At 35.4% G+C, this 27,434-nt stretch overlaps 1 protein-coding gene across 1 annotated transcript in view; it reads left to right on the top strand.

Moving 5' to 3' along the window:
• ZNHIT6 (zinc finger HIT-type containing 6) overlaps window positions 1-27,434 on the top strand; it is a 64,621-nt gene that overhangs the window by 22,660 nt on the left and 14,527 nt on the right. The window contains exons 6-8 of the mRNA XM_028514088.2: window positions 12,440-12,508; window positions 13,917-13,997; window positions 15,437-15,514. Of these exons, the coding sequence (XP_028369889.1) occupies window positions 12,440-12,508; window positions 13,917-13,997; window positions 15,437-15,514 (228 nt within the window). The remainder of the gene's footprint in view (window positions 1-12,439; window positions 12,509-13,916; window positions 13,998-15,436; window positions 15,515-27,434) is intronic.

Here is a 27,434-nt window from a genome sequence, read left to right as displayed (position 1 = left end):
AAAGGTTTTCCCTGATTAGCTCCTCTCCTCCCCAAAGACAATATCTGTTCTAATGTTTTTTCCTAAATATGTTGCCTGTTTTAAAATTTGATATGTGTGGAATCATTATAGCTTATCCTTACTTTTGCATGATAGTTTAGCTGAATGTGAACTATCTTAAGTTGACACTTATTTTAGTACTTCATTTATTACATTTCTTACTTTTGCCACTGTTGAGAATACTGTTGTTTTATATAGTCTGTTGTTGTTGTTGTTGTTGTTGTTGCTTTTAAGATCTTTAGTTTATCTTTGGAGTTCTGCAGTTTCACTATGTGGGTGTTTTCTTTTTTATTTATCTTCCTCGAGATTTGTTGTCTTCCTGTATATGACAGTTCTGGAAAATTCTAATGAATTATCTTTCTTATTTCTTTGTCTTTACTACATTCTGGGTAATTTGCTCAGCTATATTACCCAAGTCATTGTATCTCCTCAGCTGTGTCTAATTAATCTGGTCTTTAGACCATTTTGTTTTGTTTGCTTCAGTTATGTTTTTTATTTTTAGAAGTTCTGTTTCTTTCCCAAATCTGTCTGATCTTTAAGATAGAATTGTATTCCTTTTTCATGTTTTAAGCTCCCCTTTGTTTACTAATTTAGGATATTTATTATATGTGTAATTCCAATATATGAAAGGCTTGAAAATCTGTTACTACTGCTTGCTGTTTCTATTGACTCTTGATTATGGTGGCTTGTTTTTTTTTTTTTTTTTCTAAAATGTAATTGTGAATTCAAGGAGGTAGTACACATTTGCATTTGCCAGATATCCTGTGGCACCAATCCAGGAGGACCCTCTTTAATTTCTTAGTCTGAAGTTGCTCGGACTAACTATACTAGTAGCAATAATCTGAACTTCAAATGTGTTGGAGGAAGCTGCAGTTAGGCATTCTCAATTGAAACCTTCTTCCCCATCCCATTTGCCTTATTCTGTCCCTAAAAACCGAAGTTGAGGTCTATAAGCTTCCTTGTTGTCTCCTTTTGCGAATGGGCAGCATTTTTCTGATTCACCCGTTCACTGGTTTTATGCATTGATCTCAGTTTGAGGTCTCCAGTTTAGGTGTGCCCAGGTTCTTGCCTCATGTCACCCAGTAACTGTTGAAACATGAGCCTCTTGGTTATCAAGATTGGCAGATGTCTCCAGAGTATGTGTATCTCCAGCATTCCACTGTGGTTTTCAGTTCCTGCTTCCTTTTGGCCTAAGATTTTTCCTACTTTGTGATGAGCGCAGTATGTTTGTTCTGTTTCTCTCCAGGTTTTCTTACTGTATGCTCTTGGGAGGGTTTTCAGATGATCATCTTTACCATTTTGCCTTAATTGTTTAAAATAAGCACTGGCCCCAGTACAAAGGTAAGGTCATTAGTGGGAAAGAGGTAGATCCAGAAGGCATGATAATTACTGTTCATCCTACAATGCTTGGAATTTCTCTGCTAGATATAACCATATATATGGAAAATGAAATATGTACAAAGATAGTACAACATTATTTTAATAGCAAAATGTAGTATGAATTTGAATATTCATTAATAGTGGACTGCCTGAATTACAGTATACCTTTACAATGGAAAAAGAATGAAACGGCTTTTTTAGTTGTGTTTTAGTATTTTGCTGCAGGAAGCTGTAGATATCACACCTGGAGATTGTGTGGCTCTGCTTGGATAGCATGTCTCATTTGGTTCCATAAATTCCTCCTTTTATTTTCTGGCTCTTTGGGTCTGAGGATTCAGCAGTGAGGTGGGGAATGTACTTTGACTTGTCAATTGGAAAAAAAAAGAACTATACAGAGACATTTCCCAGTAATGTCTTTAGCTTAACTTTAGGCTTGGACTCTTACATATGGGCTCACCACCCATTTCCCAGAAATGGGCCCAACTTTTGATCTTCTCTCCACATTTTGTTTCCACCTGACCTCAACCCTCAGTTCTAAGCAAACCAGTCCTCGTTAGCATTCCTTTACCGCTGTAAGCTTAGAACTGCATTGCTAACTTCCTTTTGGCCCAGGGCTCTTTAGCTCTCCATGGGTCTCTCTTAGACTTACTTATTAAGATAGTAGGTATATGCCCATTATTAGACAAAAGTGTGAATTAATATTTGAACTACAGGCTGTTTTAGAAGGTAGCCACTAGATGTCTCCCTTGTAAAGAAATAACCTATTACGTATTCAAAAATTACTTTTTGTTCTTTTGATAAAATTACAACATTCTAGTTATATTGCAATGATATACCCATCCACCTCTGCATTAGGCAGTTGCACTTTTTTCCCAAAAGTTATGTTTTTTGCATGATGCTTTGTAAGTTACAGACATTTGTACGTTTCTGCAAACTGACTCTAGAAAAGAGAGAGCAAGGGAAAATGAAATGACGGGTTTGGCAGTTATGGTCATGCGTGGGGGACAAGTAGATTTTGCACTGATCTTTGGGTGATTACATAACAAATACTTGGAACAAACTTGTTAACTGATTGAAAATGTTTAGCTCTTTAGTTTCTCTGCCATAAAAGCAACAATGGGGACTTAGAAAATCAATGTGAAAGAGTAGAAATCTAATGATTTCCCCAATCAAGTATTTCCTTCCTGGGGCCATGTAGACTTAGGAAGCTCCTGTGACGCGGTTTCACAGAGGGTGTTCCTTCCCACAGCAGCAGTTAGGCAGCATTCACGGACATGGAAAACCAAACTCTGGATCGTCTTGGGGTCCCTAAACTGGTTCACTTATGGAATCCTTCCCTAGCCAGCCAAGTCTGCTCCATCATGATGTGCCTCTAGAAGGTGTCCTTTTCCTTTCATTTCCTCCACTGCAGCATTTATCAGCTATATTCTCCCAGGCAAGCCCCTCTTGCCTCACCCTGGACTACTGGGGAATTCCAAGTGTGCTCACTACCTCCAGTGTCTCTTCACCTCAGTCACTCTTATGCACTGCTACCAGGTACATCCTTCTAAAACATGTTTTTGTGATGATGGTCACCTACTCAGAATCCTTTATTGCATCTGTGCCCACAGGAGTCATTAGCACATAGCATTGGCCTTGGGCTGTCTGAAGCTCTCAGGTATTGTACCCCATTCCATAGCCTAAAATTAACTACCTTTTCTTATCCCCCACCCCCATCTGAAATTGCCACCTTTCAGGAGGTTGGAAGTACAATATTTCAAATGTTTGTCATTAAGCAAAATAACTTGTCATCCTCAGTGTATTTGCTTTTTGAAAGAGGAATGATATAGTTAATAATTCTTGAATGTTTATTTTGTACTAAACATGACAAAATTTAATCTGTATGTGCAAGGGGGGTTTCTTGGCAAGCTACTCACTTCTCTTTACCTGTCTCCTTATTTGTACGATGGGGACAATAATAGTGCTATTTTTGTGCGTAGTACATGGTTTTCAACCTAGAGTGCCTGTCAGAATTGAATAGACGATTTCAAAATGTACATCCTTGGGCTGACCAACAGAATTGCTAATTCACTGGGTTTAGGGTGGAGCTCAGGCATCCTTGTTTTTAAAAGCGCTAGATGAGGATATGCAGATGTGGGGGCAACGGATGTATGGGAAGTCTCTGTACTCTCCTCTTGATTTTGCTGTGAGCCTAAAAGGGCTCTAAGAAACTGCCTTTAATTTAAAAAAAAAAAAGCACCACATTATTTTGCTGTTTACTTCTAGCACTGAAAACCAGTGACCTATGTGCCAGTAAGTCACTGTCTTTTTTCTCAAGTAGTTCAGTCAGTGGGAAGACAAGTCAAGTCAGCAAACACGTCGTGCAGTTACTGCCCTGACAGAGAACTGCCCTGACGGAGACCGCGTCCAGTGCTGCGGGAGTGTGAAGGAGGGCTCACTGCTCCAGCCGGTGAGCAGTATTACTCACTGTGAGCTGGGGACTGGAAAGACCTCCCAGTGAAGACAGAATTCAAGCAGATTTTTAGAGAATATTCCTATTCCTCTGAGGGATTCATACCAAATGTGGATCTTCATATTCAGTCCCTGCCTGATTTCCTAATGTATTTAACTAAATGTGCCCAGGATGATCACTATTCTTAATCCTAGAATGTCTTCCCCTTGCATATTTCCTGGGCATCTGTGAAAGTGCATAGAGTAGCTCGTCTTCTCCTTATTTGTCCTTTGCCAGAATTCCTATAGTACATATTTTCTCCACAGTTAATAGAAAACAGATGCTGACATTTAGTGCTGGTACTCAGTTTTGGGTATGCATAGATCTGCTCTCCTTTCTGCATTCTAGTGTTTCTTAGTAAGGGCTCTATTGGCATTTTCAACAGGACAATTTTTCTGTTGTGTGGGACTTCACATGCACTACAGGAAAGTTAGCATTTCTGGTTCCTGCCCACTAAATGCCTGAAAGTACCTCCCCAGTCTTGGAACCATCAGAACTACCCAGCCATTTCCAAATGTTCCCAGCCCCCAGGTTGGTACCACTTCTAGTTAAGAACTGCTTTGCTTTAAGTGTTTTGATAAATACTTTATCAAGCATTAATTATTTGAAGCAAAGTGTACTTTTTCATTTTGATCTTCCCCTACTACATCCATTTTCTTAATATATTATCTACTGAAGCCAATACCACATACTTAACCTGTTTCCTATTATTATTATAGTGGTGAAACTAATTTTTAAAAAAGCAAAATATAATATATAACTGGAACTTTTGAAAGTATTTTCATAATGATGTGAGACATAAAATTTTGGTTTTCACTCTCCTCAATTCCAGTAATTTTAATCCATGCTATAAGTAACTACACAGACCTTTTGTATTCACTCTTTCAAAAATACTTACTATGGTACCAGCCCTAATAAAATAGTTGAATTACTTTTATGAGGCATAGTTTCTTTTATTTTTGAAACATTAAATTTTGATCTTTTAATACATTTTAAAAGATAAAAATGCCTGTGAGTTAGGGATTACATAATTCAGGGGCGTCCAACCTGTGACCCAGGATGGCAATGAATGTGGCCCAATGTAAAATCGTAAATTTACTTAAAACATTGCTTAGTTTTATTACATAGATATGTGCATTTCCTATATGAATGATCACAAACTTAAAAGATTATCCAAAGGGCTGCTGCATAATTATGGTTATTATATGAGGACTTTTTTGCTTATCTGTGGTGGCAGACTTCATGAAAATTATGCATGGGCTTTTATGGCTCATCAGTTTGCTCGCCAGTGTTTGTGTGTTTAGTGTGCTGCCCAGGACACTCTTCTCCTCCCAGCGTGGCCCCGACACGCCGGAAGGTTGGACACCCCTGACACAGATTAGTTTGTACACTTGTTTTTTCCTTTAAGGATTTCAAAATTTGGTACTCTTTCTGCTTTAAATTAAAATAGATTGTACAACCAATAGTGGAACAAAACACTTTTTTTCCTGAAATCTGTTCCATTATAATTTGCTGCTTCCAAATTTTACAACATTTGACAGTTTATAGATTATCTTCCTTTTCTGTTGCTTAGAAGTGAAAGATGAAATCTAGAAAGAGGATATTTTAATGCCTTGTATTAGTTAGAATGCTTTCTGTTGCATGAAATAAAAATACCCAATTCAGATTGGTTTGAGCTATGAAAAGGAGGGTGTATTACTGGCTCTTAGAGTTGAATGTCCAGAGGTAGGATGGACCTGAAGGTTAATAGATACTATGACTCTAATATATATCATCGGAAACACAGTTTATTGCTGATTCCCCTTTGTATCCTCTATGGAATTAGTTGAATCCTCATGGTTATAGGATGCTCGTGGTAGTTTGGGTTACAGTAAATATACAGGAGCGCCTGTCCCAGCATTACTGAACAAGAAACCTAAAATTTATTATGATTGGACCACCTCAGCCACCTGCCCAGTCCTGAGCCATGGAAATACGGTGATGGATTAGGAAGGAGGATGGTGGTACAGGATGGCCAAGTAGACAGTCAAAATATCCACTGTAACTTTTTTAAAGATTTTTAAAAAATGGAGCAAATATCTAATAAAATATGAATGAGATGATTTTGAATTAGCAGTACAGAAATAGACATGGTTTGTTACTGAATTTTCAGTTCTGGAAAGTTGGTAATAGTATATACTAGATTATACTGCCACCTTTCAGCTGAATAATGGTCTTGGAGGAGTGAATTTCTTCTTAGTGTTCCCTTATTGTTTCACCTTAGTGTTCTCATCTGTAAAATGAGAAGATGGCATTTGTCCCTTAGAGTTACAAGGATTAAATGAATTCATAAATATATTTAGAATAATGTCTGACATATAAAAAGCACTTAATAAACTATTATTACTGTTGCTGCTTGCCAGTGTTTTTTAGTAAAAAGATCTGTTGTTTTTTTAACTACAGTAACTTTTAAAATTCAATTATGGCATAGTATTCTGGAGATCACACATTTGGAATGTCTAGTAGCTTCAGCTTGTTTACCTCATGGAGTCTCCAGTATTTAAAAATCAAAAGTAATGCCCTGGCTGGCATAGCTCAGTGGATTGAGCGCGGGCTGTGAACCAAAGTGTTGCAGGTTCAATTCCCAGTCAGGGCACATGCCTGGGTTGCAGGCTATGGCCCCCAGCAACCGCACATTGATGTTTCTCTCTCTCTCTCTCTCTCTTTCCCTTCCCTCTCTAAAAACAAATAAATAAAATCTTAAAAAAAAATCAGAAGTAGAAATTTCAGGTATGTTTGAACTGAACTGATATATTATGTCAATGTGCTTTCTCAAAAGTTGGTGAAAAATACTTCCCTTAATAACTACAAGCAATGGCTGAAAAGTTAAGGTCCTGAATATACTATGGAAACACTTATTAGGAGAGTTAAGTAGCAAGACAATGGGTCTCCCTTTAAGCCCTTATTTCATTCTTCTTTAAAAACTTTGTTGTTGGTGTATTGACCACAGAATAAAATCCATACTGTTTAGCAGAACATTCAGGACCCTTTACATTCTGGTATTAATCCACATACCCAGTTTCATCTTCAGCCTCTAAACACTAACTTCAGTGTAAGTAGAGTTTGGTTATAAACTCATGATGGAATATTCTCAGTTAAAGGTGCTATGGTATTCCTCTTCTAAGCTTCATTAATTCAAGACAGTGAAGTTAATGTCAAATTTTAATAATGCTAATAATATCAGTAACATTTTTGATTGCTCTTTCTGAGCTCCTGACAGATATTTACACATTTAATTTTATAATATAAATACTGTTGTTATCCCCATTTTACTGTGAGAAACCTGAGACACAGAGGAAGTGTGTCTCTTGCTCAAGATCATATCAGATAATAAATTGTTATGAAGAATAGGACTCAAACAAAGAGTCCACTTAACTCTGCCCTGTCCTTTCTCTCTGGGCATTCGAGTATATTGAGTGTTTGTCCTGTGTACAGTATCAATAAGGAACAGGGCATGTTCATGTGACAGCTGTGTGCCCCTCTCACAGTGATAAGGAAGGAGAAATGCAGCGCTCAGGGCTGGTGGTTCACTCACTACCCTAAGCAGAAATCTGTGTGGGCTCATCCCCTCAGTCTCCCATGCCTAGTGAGCGCCCACAAGTTTTGAGTAAATGTTGCTTAGTCAGTGGAGGAACATAATGAGAATTGCTTGTTGTTGTTTTTTTTTAAGAATGAAAATGTTTAAACTCATTTAAACTTTGTATTAGAAATATTACTTAGAATTTGGCCTCAATATGTTATTCTTAGTTGTAGCTTTTTTGAGCTGTTAGAATGACTAGATAAGTAAGTAACACAGTTCTGTGGGTCTCAGGTGAAAAAAGAAACATCGTAAAACTTTAAATAATGAAATATTTTTAAGTTTAAAAAGACTGTTAAAATTATTCTGGTCCTTTCCGTGACTATATTCTGTACTTCCACATGAAAACATCTTTGACTTTGATGATTATTAAAAATTAGCAAATCATTATGTCAAAGATTTACTTAACATAGACATAAAAAGTAAGAATTAACTCCCTTTATTAAGTCCCATAGTTAAAAGTTTGGGGCATACCTTTATACTTGTAAATACACATATGAGTATATATTTTTAATATAAATACCATCATTGAAAATGCATTTTTTTCTGAGTGCATATAGTTTTACCTCATCATTATGTAAATCTACCATGATTTATTAAATCAGTTTTATGATGATATACATTTAGAATATTTCTAATTTTTTTCTGTTATAAGAAGTAGTACAGTGGACATGTATGTATGTACGTCATTATTTCTCCAATTATTTGGGGGAATAAATTCCTGGGAATAAAATTGTTAAGGCAAAAAAATTTTTTTCATTATGTGTGTGTTTATAGTTTTTATAACATTGAACCACCAGAAACTTGCACTAGTTTATACTCCTGTCAATAATGAAGGGTATCCATTTTATTGCACTTCCCTAACTGTTCTAATTTTAACATCTTTGTAAATCTGGTAGCTGAAACTGTTTCATTTCTATTTGCATTACTTTGGTTATTAGTGAGCTTGAACATCTTATTGTATCAAGTGCCATTTAAAAGAATATGATGACTTTTAATTTGCATCTTCTTCCTTGGAATGATGGCAGCACTCCAGAGGAAAATTAGTAATTTTAAGTCAGAAGAAAAATGGAGTATATGGATATAGAACTTTCCCCCAAACTTGTGTCTTCATCCACGTATCACTGTCTTGAAACTATGGCATAGAATGATCCTTAGCAGTTTCTAGTAAGCAGGAGTTAGTTGTTAAATGAGTGTCCTGTATTAACTCACTAAAACCAAATACATAAAATAATATCTATTTTCCTTATTTAATACATGTATCATCTTAGTATTTCCCAACCTTTTTTCATTATTGCCTCCCAAAGGGTCTTTTTAGACATTTACCCTCTATTTGACCTTCATGATATTTTGTTACCACAGATATACTGTGTATATCTGTTTGTGTACAGTGGCCTTTTGGAGAATCACAAACCATAATATCCGAGATTATTTTTACCCTCCCAAGAACCAGTTTTCACCCCCTTTGGGGTGATGCTACCCCCATTGAGAATGCATTGGGGGGGGTGTTGATATTGGAGGAGGAGGAGGAAAGCTTTGTTATGCATGACTAGTTCGTTCAGTTTCTTGGGAGTCAGGGAAGAGGTCAGTGTTTGCGTTTCTTTTGTCAGATTGCCCAGAAGGGAACATTACCTTCAATAATTGTCACCTTACTTCACTAGTCTGTTATCAAACTCTAAATATAGAGCCTTGGGGTGGGTGCCTAAGTTACCTAGAATATTCTGGATACAATATTTTATTCTTGAGAATGTTGATAAATATAGCAAGGACCCAATGACACTTTCTTAGTGGTAGACATTTTGCTGAATTTAGGAAAGAATGATCCTAACGCATTAGGAGTAATAGTAAATGTTTAAACTTCTGTCTCGGTGGTTCTCAAACAGTGATGATATTGCCTCCCAGAGGACACTTGCATGGGAGCATTTTTATTTGTCACAACTGGGGGTGTGGATATTGACAGTGGCATCTCACGCATAGAGAGGCCTGGGGTGCTGCTAAACATCTTGCAATGCACAGGACAGTGTGCCCTGCCCACCTCTATATAAAGAATTGTCTGGTCCAAAATGTCAGCACTGTGAGGTTGTCAAACCCTGCTCTAACCCAATGATTCTACCTTGTGGAATCTACCTTTAGAAAACAACCCAAAATACAGAGGCAATTTTACATATGCATAAAGGTATGCATTAAAGCATTAACTTCAATTTGTTTTTTCTTTTACAAAGTTCTTTTAAAAGACATAAAAATAAGCAAAATATATAATTACAGATCCCTTCACAAGTAATGTTTTGGGGATTTTGGTATGTATTTTTTAAGTGGGACATGTATCACATATAGTATGTAGTTATGAAATGTGGGAAATAAACTTAATTCTTTTAGACTTAGTAAGAGATTTGATTGGTCTTCTCAGGACTGCATCAGTTTCAGAAACACCCGAAAAAAAAAAAGGAAACTAGGTTAGAGATAATTAACTCATTCATTTTAGGAATATTTTATACAACCAGCGCTCTTTAACTACCTCTTTACTTAAATCTTTTACTCTGAATACTGCCCCACCCCCCACTGGGTTCTGAATTACTATTCTTAAATGCCTCTTATGCTACTATAGACTAAAAAAATACAGGCAGTTTTTCCATGAAGTCGACTTCTAGTTCTGTGTACCAGTAGAGGTAAATGATAGCCCCATCACTTGGGGATGTGCTTTTATTTTTTTCTTAACTATGATTTAATATGTAAGAACAAATGGTAAAAAATTGGAAGCATTCATAATGTCTAGAGATTTGACATTCTTCATGTAATGGAATACTTGTACAACAGTAAACAGAGCATAATGTAAATGAAAACAAGGCATAGAATATTTAGAGTAAAACATTGAAATAAATGTTAGTATCATACATAATACTATACTGTTTATAGATAGATACAGATATATACATAATATGTAACCATGGGGGTATAGCAAGAATACACACCCAACCTCAAGATAGTAGTTGCCTCTGATGATGGGAAGGGAATTGGATCAAAGAACAATACAAAGGATCATTAACCTGTCAATAAATAGCCTTTTATTTCTTAGGAAAAAAAAATCTCAAACAAATATGGCAGTATGCAAATTGGTTCAATTTGACTATGAATACATTGAATATTTTTTATATTATCCCTTTTTTCTTTGTGTTTGAAATATTACAAAATTATATGTTTTAAAAGTAAATGTACTTTTCAAATTTGTTCATGTTTGAACTAAGGCCAAATAGAGAAAGATTTTTATAATAGTCGTAATTTAGCTGTGTATGTATAATAAAATAGTAACAAATGACTTCCTTATAACCACAAGTAGTTAACTACAGCAAATAAAATGACTTCCAAGGGCTTTTCTCTCTTGTTTTTGGAATGTCAAGTACTTTCTGAAGGTATTTAGGGTCTACTGAATGTTAAGAAAGGTGAATGGTTCTTAAAATGACTCAGGCAATGATTGGGGTGACTGAGTATGACATACAATTCTATAAGATGACAAGTTAGTAATTTTCTCCCTGTAACTTAACAAAGAAAGGCAAATATATTTAGATAGCAATTGTTGTGCATAAAGATTAAAAAACCAGTTTATTTCTTACAAAGAGAGAAGTGATATCTTTCAGCCTCTTGATGGTGATACTGTACTATGCCAGTTTGACAGATAACATCATGAGCTATTTTCTTTTGGAAGAAATATTTATTTGAAACCAGTAACTGTTGTGTTTTGCATTCAGAATTTTGTATAAAGGTTTTTGCCTCTGAGATTTTAGACTTCTGACCTTTAAATTAGTAAAGGTGCTATACAACTTTGTCCTGTCAAAATAATATTTAATGTGCTTGTGTCTTGTATGACACGTGGCACTACTGACATATGCATAATCGAGCATATTCTTCTCTCACTAGTGCCAAAATCTGTCTCATTATTAAAGAAAACTTTCCATAAGCAGATCTGTGATAACTCACCCTAATAGAAGGATTTTCACTTGATTTTATGGTCATTGTCTTCTAACAAAAGTTTGACTAAATCTTATAAATGTTTGGTGGGAGATACTTTACCAGATTGTATTAAATGAAAATTAGATTTGGGGCTCATGTTGCTAAGGCACAGATTTGTAGGAGATGCTGATCATTGCTTGGACACGCTACCAGCCATTAACTTGCAAGTGTATTGTTAGAAATTTCTAAGGAAAAAATATGTAAGCCCATCATGTAGTGAAGATATTTAAATTTCTGTGATGGACTCAAATGTTTGAACGTTAAGTATTTTTTAAGAAACAATGATGTCTAGTGTCACCAAATTTAGATATGTTAAATAGAACATATGGTTCTTTTTCTAAAATTAGACATTTAGTAAATTACGACTGTGGATCTTGTATGTATCAAAGTTTAGACTTGAAAGCAAAGGGACTGTAGCTTGGAGTGCATTCTGCTTAGCAACCAAGTTGTTGTCTACTGTTTTGCCACCGAATGCACGTACTCATGGCTCATAAGTGTATCTGCAGCCAGCTGGCCTAAACCGGACAATACTTCATTCACCTAATTTCCAGACTAGTCAAGCAAAGACATCAGCTCATTTTTTTTTTAGTCATGAGGAAATGTATTTGTAAACTTCAAGTAGTAGCACACTGATCTCAAATGCCCCTGAACTATGAGAAATTGCCTTCTAATTCAGGAATGTCAAGTCCTTGGAATTCAGAACTGCTTCATTAATTTTTTTTTCTCTTTAAAAATTCATGCAAGTACATTGTTTGAAAAACATGGCCTCTGAAATCCTAGAAAGGAGATTATAGCTCCAAGTAGATAATACACATTAAAATCTAAGAATTCTTTTAGAATTTGTATATGAAAACAAAAATTTAGGTTGTGTTCAGACTTTATTTCCTCATGATTATTTTCTCTCTTAGAAAGCAGCAGTTTTGCTGGCATGTGAAGCTTCAGTTTCCTCAGAGTAAAGCGGTATACATAGAAAAAAGGTATAGTATTGCCACTGTCTGTTAAGAACTTGTTTTTATTATGTCTCTGTATTTAAAATAAGTCACTAACTTAAATGTGATGTCAATAACTATATATTGGAAGTAGAAGGGATAACTGAGTTGTGTTGTAGTGATACAGTGAAATGCTAAGCACCACTGAAAATGAATAACATACAACTACCATATCAATATGGATGAAGCTTAGAAATAATGTCGAGGGAGAAGAGCATGTTAAAGAAGAATGCATATAGTATAGCTCTCTGTAATAAGAAAAACAAATGTGGCTTTAGGGAATACCCAGAGAGGTGGTAGAACTTTAGGGCAAATGATGTTTACTTCGGCACAGGGAGCACACAGTAAGGAGAGAGATGCAGGGAGAATGAAGAAAGCTGAAAACTGTCTTTCTTAAGCTGAGTGTGTATATAGGAAGTGGAAAATGACCCGCAATGCTACTATGCAAAGAGGTTACTACTATTAGTAATGTGTGTTCCACAGAAAATACATTATTTTGCATATGTACATATGTGTACTCATAATTGGAATTAATTTGTATCAAGTTTTTTATGCTTTTTCCATTATTATGAATATTTCCAGGTATCATTTAAAAGTTTTAATGGTTGTATACTATTTGATTCATTGGATTATAAAAATTTTGAAAATACTTTTTAAGTAATATACTTAACATATATCCATCCACATGACGCATAAATCCTCTCTTTATCATTGTCACATAGATTTGAGTGGAATACTTTCTTATTTAAAGGTGCACACCAGACTAGGGATGGGGAAAGGACTTAAATTTTACAGATAGGGCTCTATAGCACATTAGTACATATGAAAATGCATAAACATTTGGGGAAAGTTACTGATTCAAAACAGTGTCTTAATAGTATTTCTACAGCTTTATAGTTTAAAGCAATGTGCACACATATAGGAAAGTTGGGAAACCTAAAATACTTTGTTTCCAGGGAAAGCAGTATCAAGTTTTTAACCTGGCCTTAAAATTTAGAATGAATAAACTTGCACATGCACTGAAATCAGTATCATCTAAAACCTTTTTTCAGATTTTTTATTTTTGTTTCTTTCAAATGTATTTCATCCTGGCTTCTTTCTTTTCATCTTTGAGCACAGGTGTGTGTTAAAAGAGGCTTCATATTTTCATAATTAATTTATAGGGAGTCTCAAAATAATATTTTTTAAGACTTTGTTAAGTGGGTCCAAGAGTCTTTTTGAGCTATTTTTCTAAGTAATTTTTGCTTAACAAGCCATTATATTTTGCCAAGATTAAAATAAAAGGTCTGTGTTCAGTCACTTAAACAAAAAACCACAAGATTTAGTGATTCTAAGTTAATACCTTCAGTAGAAAATTATAATGAATTTTGTTTTTGTTTTTTTCTTTGTCGGGAAGAGTACCAGATGATAAAACTATTAATGAAATTTTAAGACCATACATTGACCCAGAAAAGTCTGATCCTGTAATTCGTCAAAGGTATGTTTTTAAAATCTTGTCACTTTCTGAAATTATTTAAAATATGGAGGTATTTGTTATGTGCATATTTATTATGGAAAGTTATGACTATTAGAATGTGATGTGTCAATGCCATTTTCTTTCTGTCCCATTTCCTTGGTTTTTACTCAAGGCTTTGTCAGTTAGAGATAATGTATTTGGATAGTAATTAATAGTAGTTCGTACTTAGTCTACTGTGTCCCAGATACTCTTTGAAGCAGATAATAATAAATGTATTAATTCATTTAATCCTCACATTAGCCCATTCAAGTTGATTGCTGGTATTACACCCAGTTCACAGAAGGGGATACCGAGCCATAAAGAGGTTAAGTGACTTCATGTAGCTAATAGGCAGGAAAGCTAGGAAGCAAACCCCAGCAGTCTGCAGTCAGCGTCTACACTCTTAACCCTGAAACTAAAATGCCTTTCAAGTCGAACCAAAAACTGAAAATTAGGAGTTTCCAAGTAACTGTTACAGACAGGAAATCCTGTTTCAGCCAAGTCTTCATAAAATTAAGAAAGATATACTCTGTCTCCTGTCCAGAAACACAGTATGGACAAAAATAATTAACATAGCCCAGTGGAAAGAGTCAGTAACTAATGTCTAGGTTAGAATAGCTAGCTCTTTTCCTTAAGAGCTATGTGATCAGGAGCAAGTTACTTAACTTCTGGGCCTTAGTTTTTTCCATTAGTAAAATGAGATAGATAATAATCTACTAGATATGATTGTTAGGAAGCTTAAAAAATAGCATATGTAAAGTTCCTAGTACAGGGCCTAGCACACAGTAGGCAGTGCTTTAAAAAGGAACTGTTATTAGAATATAAATCATTAGTGTTCCTGGGCAGGAACCCAGTTGACTTTTCTTCTTACCACACGGTACCTGCTCAGGATATGAATGCTTGGTTTGGTTCCAGAGTAACCTGTTGTTTAAAATTTATACTGTGTGGGTTCTAAAATGTCTGATTTAGTTTAAGTTAAGTCTTATCATCTACTTTTGGTAAAAGGTAGTGTCCAGACTGAATGAGATCCATGTCATAGATCAAACAGTGTCTCGGGATGGATATAATAATTGAGTTTCATTCCGATTACTGATAATCCTGTTTTACCATTGGTCATATATTTGGCAATAAAACAAAATACCTGCCACTAAGTAGAATACATTTTAAAATAAATGAAATAGCAAGATTAATTTACTGAAATAATTATTTTTTTAATTCAAGTTACTTAATTGTACAGAGAGAAGAGAGGTAATTTTTTTAAATTCAGATCCTTGGTTAGAATATATCTTAAACCTAACTCTGTGCTTGTATAGATAAATTTTTACTCATAAACTTTTACTCATAAATGATCTTCCATGGACACTGTTTTGACATATATTAAAAATCAATTTTGCTTTTTCAATGTGACATTTTTATTTCAGGTTGAAGGCCTACATTCACTCTCAGACTGGGGTCCAAATTTTAATGAAGGTCGAAAATATGCAACAAAATTTAGTAAGGTAAAATTGCTCCCACCCTATTTCTTTAAATATTTTATAATTCTGAAATATAATTAAGTAACTCAGTTAGCTTAAGTAGCTAGTTATACAAATTATCTAGCTATAAATAAAGCCTAGGTTTTAAAAAATGACTTTCAAATTAAAATTTTAAAATAATCACCATTATAAGATGAATTCAATTGAAAAATCACCCTGGTTGGAATATTTTAAAATAACATCATGTGCAACTGAAAGATTTCTAAGTTGCATTTTAACTTATTTCAATAAATACTCTCTGAAACAGAGTTCCACTTTTTCCAGAGTTCCAGTGTTCAAACTGTTTCTGGAAATACAAAAATTCTTGTGACCAACTGATCATTGCATATGTTACAGTGGAAAGAACACTGCATACAAACCGGAGGATTTGATCAAGTCCTCAGCATCACTGGGCTCTGTTCCTTCTTATATGGTATGAAGTAGACTACACTGAATGATCGATCTCTGGGAGTCCCTGCAGAGTCTGCTGAAGTGCCAGTATGTGCCAGCATACTGAGTTGCAAAATACTGATCTTTTAAGGCTCCTAATGCTTTTCTCTTTCCTATTGTTTAATTAACGAAACTAATATATCCAGTTCAAACTAGATCTGGTTGGCCTTGCCTACAATTCAGTCTGCTGGGATGGCTTAGAAGTTTGAGAGTCCAAAGTGTGAAAGCAGAGTTGCATTTGAACCCCAGCTCTGCCTGCTACCAGTTGTTAAGTAAATTATATAACTTCACTTGCCTTAGTTTTCTCATGCCTAACATGGGGGTGATAATATTGTCATGAGAGATTAAGTTAACTCATTTTGCACATAGTAAGTGCATGCTTTTATAACTACTGCTACTAGAGATAGATTACTACAAAAGGTCTACACATAGGATTGTAAGATTTTATAACTAAGAATGGATCTAAACATAAAATCTTGACCACTTCTCTTACCAACATACCTCAAATACTCATAGCTTTATATCATTGTTCATGGTTCATTGATGAAAAATTCAAGTTTTCTATCATGTAGTCCTTTCCTTAGACTCATTAGTTTAATATATTTACTTGCAGTTCATTGCTTATCTTCACTTCTTCCCCTAAAAGATTGTGGATCCCAAATAAAAGAATAGAAAATTCTGTGGTTTCTGTAAAGATAGTTATCCAGAGTTGCATCCATGTTAACCAAAATCAATTATTTCTGAAATTGGTAATCACTTATGTTTAACAAAATCCTAAAGTGAATTCCATATAACTCATGTTTAAACAAAATAATTTGCATTGCTCCCTTAGAATTTACCTTTGGCCAATCATTAATGTTTTTCTTCTTTTATTATCTGTTTCCTCTTCCTGATTTAGTTCCTTTCTTTGCACCATATTTTATCTAGTTAGTTCATGTAAACATTACTCATTTTTCACACCATGGTGCATAATTGATGGGTATATTATGGCTTCAGTCTCATAGCCTGCTAAAAGAACATTGTTGGAAGGTTTTTATGAAAAGTGAAATTGCTTTTGGATAGTTGTCTCATCTCCACTTCCGTGGGCCACGGAGCTAACATGTTTTCCCAGTCTTCTCCTGACAACCTGGCAACACTTCCAACCATTCTAGCACTTCAGCACCATTCTGTGCATTTACCAGCTCCTTGTCAGAGGCTGCTGGTATGGGGACAATATACAAATGGCTCCAGAAGGAATGGAAAGGACACAGTATAAGTGCTATCCATCTCAGTTCAGGAAGTTCTTATTCTTAAATGCAGTAGGAGAGTAAAACTGATTACCTCATCGTTTCCTTTGTGTGTGCTTGTCTGACCCTGAAGAATTACAGATAATACCCACAGGCTACTGTTTTAATGGCTCTATGAGTGGGATTATTTATTTTATTTTTTTTAATTAATTCATATGTATTTGAAACACCAGATTGCTTTTATAGAATTAAATACAAATATCTATTTTTGACATCAACTTGATCACATTCACCTTATTTACCTCTAATCAGCCTGATAATTAAACTTCTTTTTTTTATTTTATTTTAATCATTGTTCAAGTACAGTTTTCTCCCATTTACTCCCATTCCGGCCCACCCACCTAACCCTCCCCACTTCCCTCCCATTACCACCCTCCCCCTAGCTTTTGTCCATGTGTCCTTTAAATTTGTTCCTGTAAACCCTTGCCATTCTCCCCTGAAATTCCCTCTTCTCTCCCCTCTGGTCACTGTCAGTCTGTCCCCTATGTCTTTGGTTATATTTTGCTTGTTTCTTTGTTTTGTTGTTTAGGTTCCTGTTAAAGGTGGTATGGTATTTGTCTTTCACTGCCTGGCTTGTTTTGCTTAGCATAATGCTTTCCAGCTCCATTCATGCTGTTGCAAAGGGTAGGAGCTCCTTCTTTCTTTCTGCTGCATAGAATTCCATTGTGTAAATGTACCATAGTTTTTTTGATCCATTCATTTACTGATGGGCATCTAGGTTGCTTCCAGCATCTAGCTATTGTAAATTGTGCTGCTATGAACATCGGGGTGCAAAGGTTCTTTTTTATTGGTGTTTTAATGTTCTTAGGATATAATCCCAGCAGTGGAATTGCAGGGTCAAAAGGCAGATCTATTTTTAGTTTTCTGAGGAAGTTCCATACTGCTTTCCATAGTGGTTGTACCAGTCTGCAGTCCCACCAACAGTGCACTAGGGTCCCCTTTTCTCCACAACCTCTCCAACACTTGTTGTTTGTTGCCTTGTTTTTGATGGCCATTCTGACTGGTGTGAAGTGGTATCTGATTGTGGTTTTGATTTGCATCTCTCTTATAGCTAGCGATATTGAACATTGTTTCATGTGTCTTTGGATCTTCTGTATGTCCTCCTTGGAGAAGTGTCTGTTCAAGCCCTTTGCCCACTTTTTAATTGGATTCCTTGTCTTCTTACAGTGGAGTCGTGTAAGTTCTTTATATATTTTGGAGATTAAACCCTTGTCTGAGGTATCATTGGCAAATATGTTTTCCCATACAGTTGGTTCTCTTTTTATAAACTTCTTTACCAAAGTTAAGGAAAGTAACCTATATCATTTTGGTACAATTGCTAAGAACAAAAGGTTTTTTGGGGTTTTTGTTTGTTTTTATTTGCTGTAGTTTTGTTTATTTCTATTTTTATTTCCTTTATTAACTTGAAAGGGACGGTTTGATATACTTCCAGAGTAAATCAAGGGAAATTGGACTGTGGCCAGTGAAGAAATGTGTCAGCTTACTAACCCAGTTAAACTTGAATCTTTGGCAAAATGTTCTTTTCTCCCAAAATCCAAGGAAACCAAAATTGTATGTGATAAAGGGTAAATGTAGGATACTGGGTATTTTAAAGTTTATACTATAGGACAAACTGCTTGAGCCCAGATAGCATCCATTTATTTTATTTATATTTAGAGAGAGGGAAAAGGAAGGAGAAAGAGGAGAGAAATATTGATGTGCAACAGCTACAGTGATCAGTTGCCTCTTACTTGGGCCTGGTCCACAACCCAGGCTTATGCCCTGACTGGGAATCGAACCTGTGACCTTTGGGTTTGCAAGCCAGCACTCAGTCTACTGAGCTACACAATCCAGGGAAATAACATTCATTTTTAACCTGGAAATACATATAATAAATTCATGAAGAGACAAAAGGGATAGAGATCTCAATTTGTCCTAGCAGACCAGGGTTTTCTAGGAGTGTGGCAGACATGTATGACATGACCCAGGTATAGTGGTTGGGAAAACCATTTCTTGTAGTTGCACAAGAAGAAGTCAGGCTACATGGAGGCCAGAACACAGGAAGGTGCCAATAGATCATATGGTTTATTTTAACAGAGTCAAAGAGGGTAAACCTGAACCAAGAAAAAGGCCAAAGAAATGCACTGCAAGGTCAGATGATTCAACTTCAGGCTTCATTTTCCTTATGTCCTTTACCTTCTCTTATTTTACAGCCTTCCTTCTTTAGGAACCCAGCAAGGACCAAAGTTGGGCCTTGGGTTTATCTTTATCTCCAAAGAGGAGGAAATGATGGGTTAATAAAGTAAAAGATGAATGTGTTAACTTTAAGGAATACCTACAGTAGTCTGTGTTGATAGTAAACCTGAACCAGACTGAAGAGCATGAGAAGTACTTTGACTTTACCTTATCTGTGTAGAAACCTTTCCTTCAGATTTCCCTATTTGAGATGTTTACATGAACTCAATATAACATATGCAAATACTACCAAAGAAGAGGAAGCAAATGGTTACAACCTAGGTCCAGGAATTTTTGACATAAAAATTACCACGTTATTTAATTTTGAGTAGTGATGGCATCACTTTAAGGCAACAATAGTGTCAGAAACTCTTATTGCGGTAGCTTTTATCCTGAGGTAGACCTGTGCTGGGGCAAGTTAGATCCTTACATTTCTGGATGAATCAGCCTCAAGATACAGTTATCTTAATTTTTACAAAACTTCCCTGTATTATATTTTCTAATCATGAATAATAAAAGTAGATGTTATAAAGATACATTTAGAAATAGATTTTTATTTTATATTTTAAGTAAATATTTTAAAACCATAATGTTCTCCAAATAATACATTCATAGGTAGGCTAGGATGAGCATTTATATTTGATTGTGTTCTTAATTACAGTTATACATAAAGGAAAGTACATTCAAAGAACATCTAAGTAAGACTATTATAGGTTATAAAATATGAGGTTTCTAACTTAAGATAAGCATGTAAACAGGAAGATTTTATTATTTCCTGAAAAGTGCTTGGAAGGCAAAAACAAGTAGTTTCCTTGTGGTTGTTTGATTTTAAACGAACAATTTAGAGTGTTCTAGTAATTTCAAAGTGAATCTTTTTACCAAATACTTGATGTTTCCAATTTCACTGGTTGTTTTTTCCATTTTTTGAGGGTTTATAACAATTGCTCATGATATACCTGATCAGCTAGAGCAATCTTAAATGTTTCCCAAGATTTAACTTTTCCATGCACAACTTTTATTGGTAGATTTAGGCGATCATGAACACATGTCTAACCCTAAGAAATTTGCTGTTGATCTATTTGGAAGTTTTCTTTCCAGAATACACAAGGTTTGAATTTGCATCTTCTCATAAAAGCTAATATGGCTTCTTAAGTAAAATGTATTCATTCAGCAAACACTTAGTGAGTATCCACTGTGATGCAGGTATTGTTCTAAACATTAGAACATTAGGGTAGTATCAGTCAGTAAGGAAAACCATTCTTGCTTCTGTGGCACTTAATTCCCAGTGGAGGAGAATTCATATAAGGTGCTTGCTTGTGTTAGCCAGGCCACACTTGCCCTCTTGTTTTCTGTTAAATGAGGAACCTCTTGTCAGAGTGTAAATGAATGGTTTTGAATCAGAAAAGTTTGTATTGGTAATGCCAGGCCTGCACTGCTGTTCACTAAGTTATTACTGACCCATGTGTTCAGAATACTCCCAGGTTTGCTACTGTCCGTGCAATTGCAATTTATCAAATCTATTAAAATTTAGGTCTCGGTTATATTTTGACTTATTAATGGAATCGTTTATTTCCATAAAGAAGTTCAGATACATTTCCTACTCTTTGTTTACTTTCCTGCTTTGATATTTATATAAAACCCTGGTTTTGATAAGGATGTGGTTTAAACTTTTGTGGGATGATTTTTTTTTTTGCGAATTTAACTCAGAAACCATTAATTAAGCACATTTAATTTTCCATGTATATAAATAAAAATTGGAGTTTATACAAGAATGAATAGGCTACAGTTCTGCTGCAGGAAAAACAGACATGAAGCCAAGGTGACTGAAGTTTCTGGCATGGACCTGCTTTCTGACAGATGGACCTGTTTTCTGGACAGGTTTAGGGCATGTTAAGTTTCAAGGAGAAGTGGCATCATTTTCAGAAACATTTTCCCAAAAAATGGTCTTTTCATACTAATACTTTATTATTAGGATTTCCTCAGAGTGAAATGATATCATTCCAGTAAGAAATAGTAGTATAATTTTTTCAGAATATATAATCTATGGAGAAGTGGGTCTTATTTTTTAAAATTCCAGAATAGACTTGGTAGACCCCAAAAGTTTCACCATGACAAGCACTAAATTTAATAAATCACTGCTTCTCTAACTCAAATTATGCAATGTTCAAAATAACTTTCTTGCTTTTATTCAAAAACCTACATTAAAGTAGATTCTCTGTAAAGTATAGATGATTCTCTAAATTTAATACAGACCTTGGAAAGTTACTAAGCCTCTCTTTTCCCATCTGACAGTGGGGATCAAGAGAGAAATGCTGTCTCATTGTTGTGAAGATAACTTTGAGATAATGCCCGTCAGCTACTTAGCACAGTACTTGGCACGTAACAAATCACTCTCAGTACATAGTATTACTTGTGTGTTATGAAGTGCAACATTCAAGTCAACATCTTGGTGAATTGACTCTGAATATAAGAGTTTTTATTGTTATTTTAATCTTAGAGATTACTTCCTAAGTAAAAGGAGGAAATGTTTAAAACAAAAAGTTCCCTATGGCTGGCAGTTGACTATTTTATGTATTTTTTTAAAAAATAACTTCTTTCAGCCAAGTAATTTCTTACATTTTTGGGACATACTCAAGTTCAATATTTGCTACACAGTACTTCAAACAGACCACTCACCACTAACCACAAGGGAACAGGTACCCAATCATGTTAGTTTTACATTTATTTTGACATAAATAGGATATTAGAAAAATATGAAGTTTCAGGAGCTTATTTTTTAATGATATTGTCAACTGTCATTTCTGTACAAATGACTTGCTAAATCTCGATATACATATTTTCAACCTTTCTCCCAAGCCCCAAATCCTGATTTGCAGCTATCTTCATGTGCATATCTCATTAAACCTTAAGCTCCATATGTCTAAATCTCATCATACCACATTCATTTCTGCATGTGTGTGTGTGTGTGTTTTGTTTCCTTTTAAGTGAAGATTAAATGGGCTGGTTGTGTTCCTGGCATCTAGTAAACAGTCAGCAAATGTTGATTCTCATTCCTTGTCATTGGCACCATCATTCTTCTAGTAAGTGAAAGATGACTTTACAGTCATCATTCACTTTTCACTTACCTTGTCTTCATGGTTCCATGCCGCCCCCACTCTACCCCCTACCCCCCCCCCACCCCGCCCTCCAGCAATTAGCTTTCTGTATGTCCTTTCCTCTTCATTCTTCTGAGCAGTCTGTTGTTGGTCCATGTCTGTAGTGGAGCCTTCCCTTTTCTCCCGCTGGGTGTAATTTTTTATCCTTCCAGCATCAAAAAATGTTTTGTACTACAATCTTATATTTTATCCAAATAAAATCTGTTCTATATGATGATACACTTCCTTTTGAAGACAGTGACTGCCTTAGGTATCTTCATCTTTTTATAATATTTCCTGCAGTGCTATCTTAGAGACTTCCCCATAGTAGGAATTCAGGTAGTACTCTGTTCACTTAAATAAAGTGTGCCTGCTATGTGCTAGGTGTTGATACCACTTGAATATTCTGAAGCATGGTTTGGACAACTTTTTCTGTAAATGGGCAGAGTAATTAGTTTTGGCTTTGTGGGTCATACGGTCCCAATTATCAACTCTGCCATTGTATAATGGCACATCAACAGCTATAGACAATCATAGATGAATGGGTATGACTGTGTTCCAGTAAGACTTGATTTATGAAAACAGTGACTATATCATTTAACCAGTTGGGGGCTTTGGCTCTCACTATGTAAAAACAGAAAAAGAGAGAAATATTATAATAGCTGCCCAGTATACTTTCAAGTTCCTTCAGAAAAAAAGTAGTATCTGCTTAGAGGACAAGCTCTTTGATATATAAACTTGACCTAAAGTATCAGGAAGTTAAGACTAATCAAGTCTCTATTTTTTTCTTTAGTCTGTTAATATTTATTGCGCCCCTCCTTTCCATGGGCCAGCACAGTGCTAAGCCCTAAAAGATGAGCCCTCAAGCTCACAGTCTAGGAGAGGAGGTTGATGTGTGGTAAATGCTACAACAGACATGACCTTAACATACACGGTATAACAGGTACCCATCATGAACACTCCAGATGTGTTTTTGACAGAAGCATACACCAGTTGCCTTCACTCTACTGCCAGAAATTGACATGTAAAGCCAAGAGTTCAGAGTTTAAGCCCACGCCAAATTAAAGCATTCTCTTGGCTTCGATTTCATGAGCATCACAGAAGATTATTACTCAAGTATACTACCCTGTCATACTCACACAGATTGTGCCAGTTGTTTCTCACTGTGCTGGTTATAGTTAATAATTTTGGAACACTTCCTTTTTAAAAAACCAACCAGCAAAGGTATGAGCTATTTCTCTTGGAAGATTTTATTTCCGTGCAGAGAGGATTTTATTTTTTAAATTGCTTTACTTTCCTTGGATTTGTAACATGAAATATTTAAAAATAACTTACAGTGAGGGTAAGAGGAAAGATAATTTTTCCTCTCCCTTTTCAGAGAAATTAATTTTGCTCATGTACAAGTCTCAAGTGACATGTATCTGGTCTCTTTTTAGCTTTTACTATACCCACCCACCAGCAAAGACCTTCGTCTACCTTAGAGCAGAGCTGACCTCCCAGTTCATGCTTCCTCATTAGATTTGGCTTCCTAGACTCAAGACACTGCCTCTCAGTCCAGTAAATTCTAAGAGCCTAGTCTCTTGCCTGCCTCTCCTCATAGTCCTGCCAGATCTTTGCTTTTCACCCAGCCCCTGTGCCTACTGGCCACTTGTTCTGACAGTAAGCCTCTCCCCAGCTGATCATTTAACCTGTATTTCTTCTTCCCTAGAACTAGAAAACCTGTATTTCCTCTTTCCTAGAGTCTGCTTAGCAGATTTCAGTGCCCACCAACAGTTGTTGAAACTGTAGCTTTCCGTCCAGCTCACCTTCGGAGGGTCTGCTTTAGTCATTCTCACACAGGACCTGGAAGACTGCTATTTTCACAGTTGTGCCTCCTAGGGAACCCTGATAGAAGTTATCCCCGGGACCACACTTTGAGAAACAATGGCTAGAATGATAAACTCCTCGAAGACATTGTTGGATCCCATTCAGTGTCTAACATGTTTTTTATGTAGTATTTTGTAGATGTTTGTTCAGTAGAATTGTTGAAGTTGTATAAAGAAACATTTTTTTTGATATTAGGATAGATTTTTAAAAATCAGATTTATACATTCTAAAAAAGATAATAGTCTGTACCCTTTGCCTAATTGAACCAAAAATGGAAAATTAAATCATATCATTTAAGGCCTATAGAGAATGATTGAAGAATGTACTTTGAAAGTATTCTAAATAGGAAAGTTATAATATGTAATATTAAATGTCCTGATATTAGAAAACTGAAGGACTTGAAAATTAAGGTAATTTTGATACTAATGGTACAAAATTAAATATATATCAGAGAACATTAAAGGAATATGAGATTTTTTAGTATTAGCTACTCTCAAATGCCCTTCCTTATATAAATAGCCAAGATCATTTTTGCCTTTTAGTTAGATCCCTTGAAAGCAACAGATGAAGGAAAGGTTAGTGAGTAACAGCAGTGTGTTCTCTCGGTGGGATTACTTAAACTTCTCTTGTTTCCTTCTTGGAATTTGAGCCTATTAATAAAGAGTGCAGACACAAGTGCAGGAAATCTAAAAATCAGTAGTGAACACGCTTGCATCTAGTAAAAGATGTCATCAGGGCTTACTCATTACATTAAAAGATACATTTCCAATAAAATTTTACTTGAGGAAAACTGTATGGGTATTTCTCAAGAAAATTTACTATACAATCCTGCAATTCCACTTCTGTGTATTTTTCTGAAGAAAACAAAAACACTAATTCAAAAAGATATGTGCACCCATATAGGTATTGCAGCATTATTTACCATATAGGCAAAATATGGAAGCAATTCATTTATCCATTGAAGCAGATGTGGTACATGTATGAAGGAGTATTACTCAGTCATAAAAAAGAATGAAATCACCCCAGTTTGTGTGACTCAGTGGATTGAGTACCGGCCTACAAACCAAAGAGTTGCTGGTTCAATTCACAGTTAGGGCACATGCCTGGGTTGTGGGCCAGGTCCCCAGTAGGGGGCACGTGAGAGACAACCACATATTGATGTTTCTCTCCCCCTCCTTCTCCCTTCCTTCCACTTTCTTTAAAAATAAGTAAATAAAATATTTTTAAAAAAAGAATAAAATCTTGACATTTATGACAACAGGGTGGACCTAGAGGATATTAATGAAATAAGCTGGACAGTTAAAGGTAAATACTGTGTGATTTCACTGATATGTAGAATCTAAAAAACAATTGACAAAACAAAACAGAAATATTGGTAGATACAGAAAACAAACTGATGGTATATATTTAAAATGAGGGCATCATATGTAAACTGTAACTTATAGTCCACTAAGAAATTTGACTATCACATCCCTTTGGATCTGTTCTTCAGTAAGTTTATCCACTCTGTTACATAATAATTTGTCACCAACTATATATATTTTCCAGATGGCATCATGACATGATTACTTGAAATTTTTAGATAATTCAGATATTTCATTTTTGCCAAAGAGCATCAACCTTGTCTCCAACAAGACTTCTCACTATAATTTATTATAGCTACCAAAACTGAATCCTGTGTGTATTCCTATATCCACTCTGTACTCAGTTTTGCTGACACCTAGCTTATTCCTGACTGTACCTTGTATACAGGATGGGGCAACAGTAGGTTTACAATTGCTTATATGGAAAATAATACAATAATTAATAATAATAATAATAATAATAATAATACAACAATAAACTGTTTCACATACTCACAACTGTAAACCTACTTTTGCCCCACTCCATATATACTCCCTAGAAAGCCTCTATCTTTTTACCTCTGGGAATACTTCACCATTGTATTCCCAGTGCTTAGAACAGTGTTTGATACATGGTAGATCGCAGTAAATATGTGTTGATTGGGGAGTCAGCAGACAAATAGTTGGGTAAAGGAACTCAGATCTGCTTTATAGTCCCAACTCTGCATCTCCTTCAGTGACTCTGAGTAAGATACATCTCAACTTGAATGGCCTCACCTGGAAGACAAAAAAAGTCTAGAGTAGTTCTTGCTAACTCTAAAGTAATATAATTCTACGATGTAGTTAACTCATGAACTGTGTGACTAACTCTTTAAGCAAAAGCTTCTCTCAGGGACATAATCATATTTTGAAAGTGACACTTCCTAATAAAACTTGAGGATATAAGAATCTGTACCGATCAGAGGTTTGCATTCATTTTAACACCGGAGAAGACATGTTTTGTTAACAAGCGTAAGGCTAATTAAAATTCCATATGTTAGTTAATTAGGAGAAAATCTATGGAGAAAGAGGAATTTTAAGAACCAATTAAGTGAGGGGGAGCTAGGGTTAGTAAGTGCAGTACATAGATTGAGGGCACTGTGCAGCCTCAAAGAACATTTGGAGGTAGACAAGGAAAAAGCGAGAGTGCTTACTGAGTAGATCAACTTAGCTTTAGATTTCAGTTGTGAAACTTGTCCCAATGAAAATGTGGTAGTTATGTATTTGACTGGCACCCCCAGTAAACTGGGATTTATTTCTATGTACTGCCATTACCTAGCAGACTACCTGTGCATGCTAGCCCCAAATAAATATTTGAGGAATTAAATGATGAATAAATGCCAGACTTTGTGTTACAGCATTTTCACATACATTAATTCTAAAGAAGAATGTACTGTATCTGTACAAGATGGGAATCTTCAGCTCTAAGAAATTAGCATACCCAAAGATCTGCTTTATAGTCCCAAGATACAGTTGCAAAGCTAGGATTTGTGCTCAGGTCTGTTTGTCTACAAAGTTTATACTTTTTCTAAGCTAGTTTCATCATAAATCATGAACCTAATTCCTGATAAGT

This window comes from Phyllostomus discolor, chromosome 5, assembly GCF_004126475.2.
Source record: "Phyllostomus discolor isolate MPI-MPIP mPhyDis1 chromosome 5, mPhyDis1.pri.v3, whole genome shotgun sequence".
NCBI lineage: Eukaryota > Metazoa > Chordata > Mammalia > Chiroptera > Phyllostomidae > Phyllostomus > Phyllostomus discolor.
This window is presented reverse-complemented; position numbering and strand designations above follow the sequence as displayed.